This window comes from Euwallacea similis, chromosome 30 (genome assembly GCF_039881205.1).
Source record: "Euwallacea similis isolate ESF13 chromosome 30, ESF131.1, whole genome shotgun sequence".
Lineage (NCBI taxonomy): Eukaryota > Metazoa > Arthropoda > Insecta > Coleoptera > Curculionidae > Euwallacea > Euwallacea similis.
Genome location: NC_089638.1, coordinates 268,590 through 282,984, shown reverse-complemented (window position 1 = coordinate 282,984; position 14,395 = coordinate 268,590). Strand labels below are relative to the sequence as shown.

Below are 14,395 nucleotides of genomic sequence, written 5' to 3'. Positions count from 1 at the left end.
AAGCATTTTTAATTTTAAGACTCATAATTTAAAAACTCTCTGTCCTCATCACTCTATAATGGAGCATTCTTCTGGACTCTGAACAACACGTTAATTAAAAACGCTACACACCATTCACAAACCAATGAATGCATAAAAAATCAAATCAATGGGCAGAAATACAAATAAAATAATATGACTGTTTTCGCAAACCATGCAAACCAATATCAACATAATTTCAATTTTCAGGCGAACCAAATTTTAAAAACTGAAAACAACAAGAGAAAACGTGGGTTTTACGAAATGAAGTACATAAAGAAATAACCAATTATGTAAACGCTATATCTGACACTGTACACAGATGGCTCAAGTAATATCTACTCTTATACACTGTAATAAATTTTTCCTATTTTTTTTTTTTTTGATTCATTTAATTTCGTGAATTTCAAATTTACCAAAAAATAAGTTTTATTATAAACATAAAAACTTGATTTTCAATTAATATTTTACAGAAATAATTATTTTATTCGTTATTAATTATTTATTAAAACTAAAAAAACTATTAGTTGATAATTTATTAAAAAACACACCTCTCTTATTATGCAACTTTTGTTCCGGTGTTTTAGATTTAATTCGTTTTTTTCAAGGTGATCAATCATCCCTTAGAAATGAAATCACAATAATTAAAACACCCGGTATGTAACGAATGCGATGGCGAGAGTCAAGAAGAACACTTTATCAAATAGAGTGATTAAGGCAGAGAGTTTCGAAATTTTATTTATTATTAGTCAAAGAGCCATCAACTAAAAACCAATCCCCATAATATTAATTACATAAATCTATGGGTTTTCCATATTGTTTTCATAAATGGCAATCCTGGAAATTTATTTGTCTGAATCTGTTTGATTGTTATATTCCAGAACTTCGCTATCTGACTTTTGGAACTTGTAATTTAACCCAGATTGCACTCTCAGACAAGCTTTGGATTGAAAAATAAATCCCTATTGAAAGGTAAAGCGAAGCGATACCAGGAACACACGCGATAAGGCTCCATTTCCCTTTATTGGCACTCCCACGTTTCTTCGATATCAAAAATCAATTGCTTAAGGGAGAAGTTAAGTGGTGGAAAATGAGAACGTCGCGACTTCTTTTGATATAAACACGCATGAAACATATATTTCCACCTACGCTCCTTGTTGATCAGTGCAATAACGGAAAATCAATGTTCTTATTCGAAAATACACACTTTACTTAATGGCAATTATGCTGAGCAAACCTCCTTTAACATTAATTTTGATTTGAGATTCTGACGTCGTCTATCAACGTTTGTAAGATTTCGAGGAAGCCACAAAGATATGAATTTGTACGGAAATTAAACTGATAGGATTCATCTGAGATAAACAATACCATGGGCTAATTTCCGAATTTATGTGGGTACAATACAGCATGTCCTACGGAGGATAACGGCGACAGTGAAAATACATTACGTGTCCTTTTAAGCGGGGTCATAAATCATCTTGACACTATTAGAATGAAAATTTATTGCTGACACGTACCGACTGAGGAGTCCTAAAAATGCCCTTTGCTTCAAGAGGGTCGAGGCGTTAGTATATGATTTAATTTCGGTAAAAAGGCCGTTTAGCTCCTTTTATGCTATGAAGTATTTATGAATTGGGCCAACAAGTCGTGAATTGATGGATGGAAAACGTATTTAGCGTGTTCGAAATCTTTTAGTCGAGGGTAAAGGATCTGTGTCGTGGTTTCGTGGATTGTGAAGACGTCCTCGGACAGTTCAACAAATGTCAAGAGCTTTGAACAGGCCTCTATCAACATATTCATCCCAGCAGAGCTTGTTTGTACAGTAAATCATGAGAAATCCAGAAAACTCAATGCAAACTGAGGAGAAATACGAACAAAAGTTAATAACTTAATTGGCACGATACCAGGGCAGATTTTTGTTTTGAATCATCTACCTCAATAATGGAAAGATAACACGTTAAAAGTGTCCTACAGTGTCGATAACTAAAACAGACCAAATCCTCAAACACCGGACGAGGAACTACGGGCATGTCTAGACGTAGTTTCTCGTAGTGTGCCAAACTGATATAATCAACAAAAAAACTATTTTCTAGAGGTAGAGCCGTTCGGCGCGGTCAACTTATTTTCAATGGTTCATGATTTCTTTACACCAATTTATGTTTCATAATTTCTAAAAATAAAATATAGTAACTACATCCAAGACTCGCTGACCTTTATTTCAAATCACTACCCAGCCGAACTAATTCTCTTCGAGCGCGTCGGGCTGTAAAGGACATCAGTTCCTATTCATGTATCATTACTTGTGCCTCGAATACATTGCTAAAGATTGATTAACTATATCTCGTCAAAGTCAAGCCACAGCGTATTCATGCTTTTGTTGTTGTTGCTCTGTTTAATTAGAAACGTTTGCGAAGTCTATATCCAGACATCCACGGCAATTTGCCGTTAGCTCGGCCTTGGTACCGATCAAAGGCAACACGGCGGATAATTTATTTTAAATCAAATTTCCTCCCGTTTAATCTAAATCGCGGAACAAACCCCCCTCATGGATTTTCCATCGCCCTCCTCCTTATTAAATCGGGAACGTCAATGCAGCCAACGGCGAAAGAAAACAATTCTGTTTATCTTTATGACATAAAGGCGGCCCTTTAACACTCGGGAGGTTCGAGTTATTGTCCTCGCTCACCCCGCTGAATAATAAGACAGAGGGAGGTCTTTTAGACAATTATTATTCCCATCGTAATATGCCGCATTCTCACAGTTATAGTTGGTTTGAAACGAAGGGAGGTAATATATTTATAATGTTTACCCTCGTCAATTCCCGTGTGGCAGAAGAATTTCCATAAGTTCTCCCAATATATTTCGCTCTCTCAGTCTATATCTCCCAAACGTTTTTGATTATTTTCATTTGACAGGTAGCTTCAAGTACAAACATAAATTATTATTAAATAAGGATTTTCCAGAATGCGTTCTTCTCTAGGACAGATATTGCGGACAGGATGACAGCTAAAACTTAATAAAGAAATATTTATTTGACTCTCACCTTCTTCATCCACTTCTTCTTCAATTTCAACCGTATGTTTCTTCGAAGCTCCATCTTCAACGTTGAAAATGTCAGTGCCTTTCGTCGTGTCTTTCTTCTCTTCGTCAGACAGTTCTTCAGATTTGTTGCTCCATCGCCAGCAGCAGCAATGATTTAATTTGAATTTGCACAGCATTGCGAGCTTTAATTCATATTATACTAATAAATATATGCGAGAGTTCTTAATTTACGAAATGCCGAAGGTCTTTAACCACCTATTTATATTTTATTCCGTGGAAAAAAAGTAACGAGCTTGAATGAAAATTGAGAGGAAACATAGATAGCTAAAAAATATCAAGATATAGAAGAAAAATTTATATTACATGACTTTCATGACCTTTATTGTTTTGTTAAGAATTCCAAATTTTCTGTTAATTTACGCACAAGAATTTGATAAAATATAAAAAATTAAAAAGGGTAATTAGTTAAAGGGAGAAAAAAATATCGAAAAAAATCTACAAAATTATTAACAAAAACAATACATTAATTGTATAAAAATATTCATTTTGAATTCGTTTCCATTCAGCGTAATAGAAAATGAAGACAGGAGATTTTCAATTACTCTTGAGGATCTTATGTTTACTGTCTGTTTTTCATTTGCATTATATCTCTGCAAAAGTTTACTCTTATTCGCACACACGAAAGTAGCAGCAGCTTTTCCTTAACGGCATCAAAGCGATATGGAAAAAACTTCATATCTCATAGTATATCTTACACGCGTATACTTCCTTTTATGATATAAAGCAATAAACCCAGCTCGCATAACTGAATTTATTGTTTTATGTTTCCAGCAGGCCACATTCGAGAAATAAATGAATATTCCACAAATTAACTTTGCTGCGGAGTGCATTTTCAAAATTTCGTTATCCAGGATCGTTCTAAAATGTAATGCGCTCCGACTTGAGTTTCTTTCTGGAATGAAAAGGAAATAGTTTGAGAAAATCGAGTTAGCCAGAAACTCTCTTATCGATATGGAATTTTGGTTCAATCGGACTAAAGCGATTTCTGAAACTTTTATTTTTGCGAGCTCATATATAATGTTGCCAAAGGGATTAGAACGGAGATTGAGTTATGAAGTATTTGGATTGGGATTTGGAATTGTATAAAGCAGCCAGTTTGGAGTTATCGAAATACGTGTTTTTAAAGTTGTGTTCTAATTATTAGAGAGCTACAGCTTCAAGAAAAATCATTAAATTTTCATTGTTATCGACCAGATAAAAATCTAGCTTTTTCTCTTTCAGTGTGGACAAATGGAGAATTTTCCAGGTAATCTCCTAAGCGACAAGGCACGACAATAAATTACTATTTGTTTTTACGTCTCCGCAGTGGGCAATTTCTCGTTTCTAGTTTCTAGCTAATGGAGAAGAAAACAAGGCAAAAATGCCTTCATATAAAAACTTGCCTTCAAAAGTAGTTTTACTACGATAATGTGTGGTTTCGGGTGTTGTTTTATATACATACAGCTCGTATTTTCTCAAATAGCTGCAAGAAGTTTAATGAGTACAATAATAAAATTTCCTTATACCGAATACGATCAAATAGTAACATGATATGCCACAAGTAAAAAGAAAAGCTTTGTTAAACTATACTTTCGAAAAAATACGTAAAATTGGCAAATATTAAAAGTAATGTGGCTTCATTTGAGGGAAAAAAACCTATGCTGTATGACTTATTTAAAAAAAATCTATTTCATTGGATTTACATCAAAAGTTTTCTGTTTGAAACGACACTGTATATTCCACAAATAATTTGAAAATTTTAAGATTTAAAGAGAAATTTACGCGCTTCTAAGTTACATAAAAGTTATTGACTGCATTTTTTCAAAAATTGATTGTTTCTTCCATACATTTTCAACCCGTCTGTAAGTTTCACCTGTATCAGTGTGCAGTTAGTGCGACAATACAGCTGCAGAACGCTTTTTGTCTCTGTCTAAAATGTTATAAAATGTTATAATATTATAAAACAAGAACCAAATATATAACCGCAATGAGTGCGCAATAGTACGGGCGTCCGAATTTGCCATAAATTATAGCGTCAGTCGGCCTTTTCGAAAACAATGACCTCGGTCGGATTAACCGATAGCGAGTGAATGCGATTGATGGAAAATAAGCTGATTGGGATGAATACGACACAAGTAATTCTTTTTACTTTAATTCTAATGGAATGCGTAGTCTTATCCCTCTTCCAGTATTACTACAATCCCAGGTATTGTAATAAATGATCTGTTGACTTTAATACATTGCTGAAGCACCCTCCAAATTTGAACACAATTTGCCTTCATGAATTTTTAAACAGTCAATCCAAAAAAGAATTTCTTATTTGAAATTCTAGTCACATTCAAATTGTAATTCCAAGCCACGCATTTCCGCACTTGAATCGCTACTTTAATAACAATGTGTATCGATAGCAACATTAAACTGCATTTTTGGTACTTTCAAATAATAAAATATTAAACACAAGTTTGGAGAATCATGAAAATAGTGTATGTGCGCTGTATGGATGATTCAGGATACCTCCTAAATTGCGGAAAATTCTGAGTAGTTCAAGAGATATCCGGTAAAAACCGAATATAAAAATGTATATTTTTCTTTTCTTTAAAAATCTAGACAATTGAGTATAATGACAAAATTACCGTTTTATATGCTACTGCTTTTTTTGCAAATTAACTAGAATTGTAACTAGCTAGACCAAGTGGGTACATTGGAAAATTGCGAGAAACTTCCAAATTTTTACAAAAATATAACTTTCGGATTCTGTCAAAATTTCAAATACATTGTTCGGAAAAAACGGGACGCAAACAAAACTTACATTTTTTACAGGTTATAGGGGGTTGTAAGCGTTTTCTGTAACATATTAAACAGTTTCCCTAATGCAAATGTAAATATCTTAAACGTATATTCAAACAATTTTTGACGTAATTATGCCTTATATTTTCCAAATTTTAATTTTTATGAGTCTTAAGGACGCTCTACGGATACTACTTTATTGGGTTACTAATTTTTTTTTGGCTCTCAAAAACATAAAACATTTGACCTTGTCGGCAAATTTTTAAGTATTTTTTCAGATTTCGCACAATTCGTATATGTGTGAAATACATGATCTTACATGGCGGATTTTGTAGAATGAGTAGAAGATTTACGTAAAATTTAAGAGGTAGAAATAAATTTTCAATACAAAACTTTCACATGTGTAATCGCGGATATCTCCAGAAGTATTCGGAATTTTTCCAACCTTATAGCAGTTTCTAAATGTGCATTAAATTGCACAACTTTGCTCTCATTTAACCGATCCTATCTCTAATAGTTACCGAGATGTCTATGCTCCAAAAACGAGCACCCTCTATACGTATCTTAGTTCGACAAGATCAGCATAACTGGACATTAAAATGTCAAACATTAAGAAAATTCTCAGTGTAGTGAAATTAAAAATGGCTAAAAAGTGGCCTCAAAAATCTTCAAAGTATTTGTATTAAGTCAAATTACCTGTATTATGTTATTTCATTCGATTTGATCTCCTTGCTGATTTAAAAATTATTAGAATTTTACTGTAATGACAAAATCGTTAAATAAAATATTAAATATTCCGATAAGTAACATCTAAAAATTTTCTATGTATGGAAAATTAACTTTTAACTCTCAGATTTCAGGTAATTTTCTGAGACATCTTAAAAAACTCGTCCTGCACATATCATTATTCCTTTTGACAACTTCCCAATTCAATATTTCTTTGTGGCAAAAACTTATTTCGATTTGAAATGGAATGGTAATTCCGTTTATTTCTGGATCATCATATCGAATTTTGAAAAAACGAAATAAAATAAGAAAATTATGTTAAAGACCTTTACATCTTTCAGGTGGCACTTATCTGCATTCCCAGAATTTTGAAAATTTTCTTATAATGTTCTTCGTCTCACACGTGTTTCACTCAACCGGAATCCGATGAGCGAAGGAATTTTCCACGAAGAGCTTCGATGCTCGACTGAATGAATATAGAAATACAGTGAACACAACAACACGGTTTGCCGTGCGCAAATGCCGCAATTCCGTAACCCCATTCGGGAGTCCTTAGTTTCCGCCTAAAGTGGGAACCTGTAGGAAATTGCCCGGGATCGGGACTTTTAAAATAATACCTCCCCAGGTTATAATCGGTTAATTAGTTTGCTCTAATCTAACTAATAAGACAAACTCTCTAAGGAGGCTTCGCCAAATCGTGAGATTCGGTGTCGCTTAAGCCTCGGTTGGTGTATGGTTGAAACGGGTTGACTGGAGGCTTTAGAGAAGAGAAGTTGACGTAAATTGTTGCGGAGGAGAGAAGGAATCAGGGATTAAATTGAGTTATTTGAAGTTATTTGTTTCACAAGGTAAAAAGGTACCAAGTTCGTTACCGTAGTCATATTCGTAGCCAAGTCATAGATGCGATTGTAAAGAAAGCTAGTAAATTTGGATTTTCGTCAAGTAAAACATATAATTTTTTTTCGAATTGGTACCAACGAATATCATTATTCAGTTTATTTTTATTATTTCTCTGTGCAGTTAAAATTTTCTGATTTTACTGCCTAGGCAGTAAATAGTATCTTATATAGAAAAATTTCATTTTCTATCACTCATAAAACAGTTTCTTAGAAATATTCTTGAATGACAGAAGACAAATTTCAACGAAAAAAACACTATTATTTTTCTATAACCCTACATGATAGAAAGTGTAACAGCGATAGTGCATGATTTTAGTGCAACCAGTAAGATATACACAAAATTGACAAGGCAGGATAATATTCGATTCTGCTCCTAAATCATCACATCACTGTACTGTTGGCCTAGTCGACGCTTATTCAATAGACAGAGATAGGTTATAAAACATTCAGTTTTTGTCACCTGTTATTCTGCTATCGATTATCAACATTCTCATTGAGGTTGAATTTTGTAAGTAGGCAACTCGCATACTTCCAACAGAATAATCGTAAGACGTTTATATGAATAACATTCAAGTGCATACAGCTTAAACAAACCCAGGAATATTTAGTCACAGTCTAATACATTGTGACTTGTAAATCTTAATTAAACAATTATTAAAATGTTCGTCAATTCTTATAAAATATCGACTAAGGTTGTTATAAACGTAATACCGATGGCGCATTTTAAAAACTTCTAAGTAATTTGATTTTATAATGGTTGTTTAGATACTACCATCTAGAAATCGTTATAAAACTATTTTGCAACTCTGTCTATTAATAGTATTTATTTCCGAGAAGAGATAATATTATTATGGTTGTTTAACATAACTATTTTATAAGTTAAATAGATGTTTTATAATTCCATTAAATTTATATAACTATTACTACAGAACTGGTGTAAAAGTATTATTCAATGTTTGCTTTTTTAGCAAATCCATCAGGTAACCTAATCAGAAATCCGTGTATAGAGAATTTATTTAATAATTTTTTATGAAATATTTAATGATAATTTTGAATGTTTGCCGTGCACCTCATATTTAAACCCAATTTCGATATAAAATGAAGGACGTCGTGACCAAATTAAATTGTTACGAACTAAGCCACCTGAATAACCTCAATCTTCACCGCAAATATTTCTCCAATATTTCCAATTACTGTGCGTTGCGTTTCACATGCGACCCTTTTTGCTGATTCTGAAATGTTAAAGGAATAATATTTTCTAACTGCTATGGAATTTAATTAAACTCCACTAAAAGCTTTGGCTCCTACTTCGAAATAAAATAGCTATTCGTAGACTCAATTTGAATTCATTTTTCAGGATATCCCGCCATCCTGAAATTAACTTTTCCGGAATTATTCCAGACAAGACTCCCTGATGAACAAAGCCGATACTCTTTTTGAAAGTAGAAAGCTATTAAATTACCTACGTAACTGTAATGAAACCCTGAAACTTCCCTATTTACTTTGCCTTTAATTCTTCCCTGAAAAGTCACATTTTAATCTATCAAAAGGCAGTCGGAAAAGTAATTAATTGCACCCTTTTGAACACCTAAATTTGAACAGCACATCTCATTCAATTCAATATTTCATTCAGGTAAATGGAACATCTGCATTAAATTATTTTTTCAGCAAAATGCGGTTTAAATCTGGATGTGAATTCTGGACGGAATTTAAGATAATATTTACACATTATCTTAAATTTTGCATTTCCTTAAATTCAAAGCCGATAATTAAATTGAACGGTTAACTTATTAATTAGGTACTTCTGCAACTTCGCTGATGGTTAATGACGTTTATCCGAGAGTGCAATACATTTGATTATTAATGAAGTTGCCTAACAATTTGCCTCAAGTAGTTTTACGTAATTTAGAAGTGCCGTTAGCGTCGGAATAAGTTTGTGTTTCTAGTGTGGTTTACAGTACACATACAACTCGCTCTATATTCATCAACTAAAGCCCACTATCGTCTTTACATACTGTCGGCATTTCCAAGTCTCGGTCTAAGAGAATACAAAAATTAACTTTTATAAAGAAGTATCTGTCGTAACTTTATTACGTTTTAGGGGAATCTATCAATCACTGTCAGAAAATTTGGGCAAACCAGAAGAAGATGGCATAACAGAACAGGAACATTCCAGTTGTTTAATCGGTTTTCCGCAGTGACTATTTTTTACATATCCAAATTCAGAGTTTGTACAATCAAAGAAATAAAATAAATTAACGTGAAAAATAATCTGGGGACGTAAAAAATAAACAAGCGGCATGTAAAAATGAATTGCAGGCAGGAAAAAATAATCTGGGGACACGGCATGATCGCTAAAAACATACAGGGTAAAAGTTAAATTATTTTAACTTCATATGATATTGTAGGGCCGTGGTTTAATCTGATTGCTTATAATACCATCGTCGGATATGGGACGCATGAATCTCCAACTTTAAACTTAACTTAATTTTCGTGACATCTATTCGAAGAACAAACAATGAGTTTAAAATCGAGTATACATTTTTCTATAATAAAACGAAAGTCGGTGTTTGTTTTCTGAAAATGTAATTAAATTTCTAAAATTCTGCCTTGAGTTGCGGAGCTGAAATCGGTACAAAGGTTCGCTTGTTTAAAAGCACCACAAAGCACTGTAATTGAAAATAACTACAAGAGAAATCCTCTATCGGGGTTGTTTACTTGGTATGCCATACATATTAGTAGCCTCGTTACTTAACAAAGACAATTATGTAATTACGTAGGAGTGTGTATACTTTGAGGAGAAACCTATTTTCGACATCATACTAGTGTCCTACACCCCCCACTTTAATTAGAGAAGGACTTTTGCTGTATAAAAGTTAAAATGTGGAGAATATATTTCTAGTCGTTTTAAAATAAATTCTTCATTTCATTTCCCTTCATTCCGTCCGATGTTCCCAAATGTGTCCTGTGAGTTAACACAGGATTTTCTCAGATTTTGACATATAATAGAGGATAGTTTTCGGATTCTCTCTATGCATTTCTCGATAATTTTCATACTTATTTAAAAATTACTAATTCCTAGGAATTTCCTCTGAAATTAACTGATAATTTTTTAAGATCTTAAAACATAATAAAGAGCAGTTTCAAGTATGATTCTTTACGCACTCCTTATGTATTTCTTGGTTACTTTGTAAGCTTTGATGCCCGAGAATCTTAAGTGTGCTAACTGACGATTTTCATAATTTTTGACAAAATGGAACACTGTTTTTAACCTTCATTTCTGACTTTCGTGTAAGTCCGAAGATTTTTAACGCACTTCGATAATTCCCCATAACTTTTTCTGTGGTTCCTGACAGATAAGTTTCAAGTATAAATCTTCATTTCTCTAAATAATATTGTAAAAGAGGGATCTCTAGAAACTAACGAAGGAAAATACAATTTTAAATACCCTACGTTAAAACCGACCAACTCGTTTATCTTTAAGTAAATTATTGAGAGAACTTCTAATAAAGACGCCGAAAACTGGTACAAGACACAAATTAAATAACAAACTTGTTACTCTATTAGGTGCTCTGCTTTGGCGCCTTGTTAATGGCGCTTCCCTGGAGTGCATTACAGCGGATTGCTAATGAAATTTGTAACGATTTGCTCTAACTTACACCACAAGTAATTTATACATCTCTTCGTCTTTCGAACAACTTAGAGGTAACATTTTCATATTTCTAACAATAGATTTAGCCAAGAGTATGAATTTGAATAGACATCAATTTCGTTTCGATTTTGCGTGTTTCAGAATTAAATTTAAGCTGAACGAGACACTACAGTTTTGTTTAAATTCTAAAGAGATCGTGAAATGGTGGCGACAAAAACGTTTTTCTTCTCTTCGGTAACAATGTAATAAAAATTCCAAAGAGACGCTATTCTTTCTATAGTTTTTTAAGCTTAATTTATAAAAGGATTATCCCAAAACGCTAACTTTCCGGATTAGACTCGAAGGAAATTATCTACGGATGTAATCGATAAATCTCAGTCGGATATTCTTTTTATTTGTGTGCGATCCTGCCTATTTCGGGCAGGATTTCTGACAGAGATTGATAATCTCGGTTACGCGATAATTGATCAACAACAAACCATCCCCTTAAGAAATCTGTTCCGACCCCTCCACCCCCAAAAATCCCATATTAATATCGCTCATAACTTTCCTTCGGAGGTTTAGCTTCAAGCAAAACAACTTTAATTGACGAGACTCCACCTTAAAATAAATTATTTCATGACTGGTCGCATTCGCCTGCATCAAAAGTACTTAATGATTCATGAAATTTTCTGTTAAAATATTTGAAAAGCTTAATTGGATAATTTACCAGTTCTAGCATTAAACTATTGATTTATGCCCGATTCAATATTAACATAGGTTCAAAGAGGGCCCGTCATTTGTTTTATGTGAAAAAGCTATTAAACAGGACCGATTGAATTAAAATGTTGCGTTTTAGGTCTACAATTATGGGAATAATTTATAGCTAGCAAATGGAATTCTGTTAAACATTCGGTGGAAATTTAGTTAATCGCTTTGGGGTGTTGGCTACAAATTTATGGTAATATAATATAATGGAGGTAGGATATCTAATAAAAGATGGTCATTTTTCGCTCTCCAGTCGCGTAAATTTCTCCATCCGAAAACGCTATTGAAGCAGGAATTGTTGGCAGGTACATAGGCGCCTGGAAAAAAGAATTTGCTTGCTGTGAATTTATGTACAGGTCATCCAAGTATCTGATGCTAGAAAGAGCAATAAAATGGAATAACCAAAGCCCTCGAGACGTTCAAAATATTGTCACAAAGAATAGAATTGTCCATTTTGCATCATTTGCAAGATCTGTTGTGAGATTAAGCGGCGGTCTCGAAAATATTCATTTTCGAGAAAGCTCATTCTCACCATTAAAGGCATCCGAAATGTGCAAAACTTGCAACTAAGGAAAAAGGGACAAACAAGAACTCGACGTTTGGGACTTTCCGGTAGCTACAAGATAAACGTCCGGGAAGTAAGTAGGAATACGCTAACTTTGCGACTAACCCTTGCTAACGGGGTCGTAAAACGGACACGAAATTGCTGGTTTAAAATCATCGGAAATGGTCCAACGGGAACCGGTTAGTCATTAGTGAGACCCGGGTCCTTCTCAAAAAAGAACTCGAACTTTAGCGCTTTTGCGTAGCTAAAACTTAAACGGTTAAATATCGGAGGGACAGTAGATCACGCGGGAATACGACTAAATTGTTAACAGGAATATAAATCCAAAAAGTCAGGAACGACGGGATCTGAAACAGGATCATTAGGGGATGTCCATCACCACTCAACGTATAGTCCAGAAGGAATTAAAGTAAGATAATTTTGATGGTTTTATTGCTCTGTTGTCCCTTGTAGTATTTCAGTTGCTACCAATATTTCGGGACTATACAACTAGTAATAAGTTGAATATCTGGAATATAAAGCATCTGAAAAATGACAAATATAAAAATGTTTCATCAATTTCGAAGATGTTTTACCAAAAATATAATTGAACATCAATTGAAACCGTCATAAATGAATCTTTGTAGCCAAATTCTTCAAATCTCGATTCGATTGCAATTGTCATTTTATCGAATTTAATTGCCATTAACTTACGAGAAGATTCACCAAAAACATTTCGAGATATTTGCAGATAACAAAGATCTCAAAATTTCTTTGTTGAATTATTTGCAAAACAAATAAAATGACAATCAAAATCGGATTGAGATTTCAAGAATCTGGCTGCTTATGTAAATTAGTCATAATCGTTATAAAAACGTCATTATCGTAAAAAGGTATGTAGTATTCGTTTGAATTCATGTTGTTGTTTCAATAAAGTGAATATAATGAATCCTGAAGTTCAAGAGTGGAAGAAAACTGATAACACCACTGCTTAGACTTAGGGAAATAAACAAAACATTAAACATAACAATTAACTCTAAAGATCCTAGTTACAAAAAATTCTTGGTGTCTCTTAAAGAACTTCGAACATTTTATGAAAATCTTGAATGGATTTCAGTATATCATATTATCAACAATGTTATACTAAATACATTATATTACGGTATCTTCTTTCAGTCATATGATTCCAATAAAACCAACAAGGTTTTTTTTCCGAGATTCGATCGATGAGTATCTTTCGTCAACAACAAAACACTCAGTCACAAAAACACCTTTTCTACTGTGCGGTTAAGCGGAAACGAGAGTGGAAATATCTGTTCTTGAGTGACGTAAATTTAATTAAATTCCAGAAAGATAGTAATTGGAAAAGCTACTCTGTTCAGGGTTAGGTAGTTAATCCGCAAAATTCGTTTCTCTAAAAATCAAGTAGTAATCGCATAAAAAAATCTGGTTTTTTATACATTTGAACGATAATGACAAGAAAACATAATGACAAGGATGGTACAATGGTAATAAGTAAGGTAATCAATCTAAATGAGCGACACCTCTCGGTTGTTATCCTAAATTATAGAATTGAAAAGAAAACTGTAACTACAAAACATTAATTGTTATAAGAACTATTGAAAAAATATTAACACGAATATTTGACAATTTGGGGACACTACAATCTATGTGAAACCGGTGATACTTTAAAAAAAGTATAGCGAATCGAGGAAACAGCGACGCTACGTAGAGCGGATCTAGAAACAATCTCACTGAGAAGATCTATTAGTACCAGCCCAGAAATCTGAAAAAAAAGGAGGTACAAATTAAAAGGGCAGTTGAGATATGAGTGAGATAAAGACAAATGGATTTCGGAAAGAGGCGGAAAATTTGTTATTTAATAAGAGAGACATATAAACCCTTTGGATACCGAACCTTAACAAATTGTGCTACAAATTA

At 33.3% G+C, this 14,395-nt stretch overlaps 1 protein-coding gene across 4 annotated transcripts in view; it reads right to left on the bottom strand.

The window, feature by feature from the left end:
* Positions 1-14,395, bottom strand: part of LOC136417865 (cytochrome b5 reductase 4) — a 134,281-nt gene that overhangs the window by 59,626 nt on the left and 60,260 nt on the right. The window contains exon 1 of one of the 4 annotated variants that reach the window (XM_066403716.1): positions 3,062-3,282. The exons of the other annotated variants lie outside the window; for them this stretch is intronic. Within the exon in view, the coding sequence (XP_066259813.1) occupies positions 3,062-3,236 (175 nt within the window). The 5' untranslated portion in view covers positions 3,237-3,282. Of the gene's footprint in view, positions 1-3,061; positions 3,283-14,395 lie in introns of those variants that run through there. 4 annotated transcript variants of the gene reach the window in all.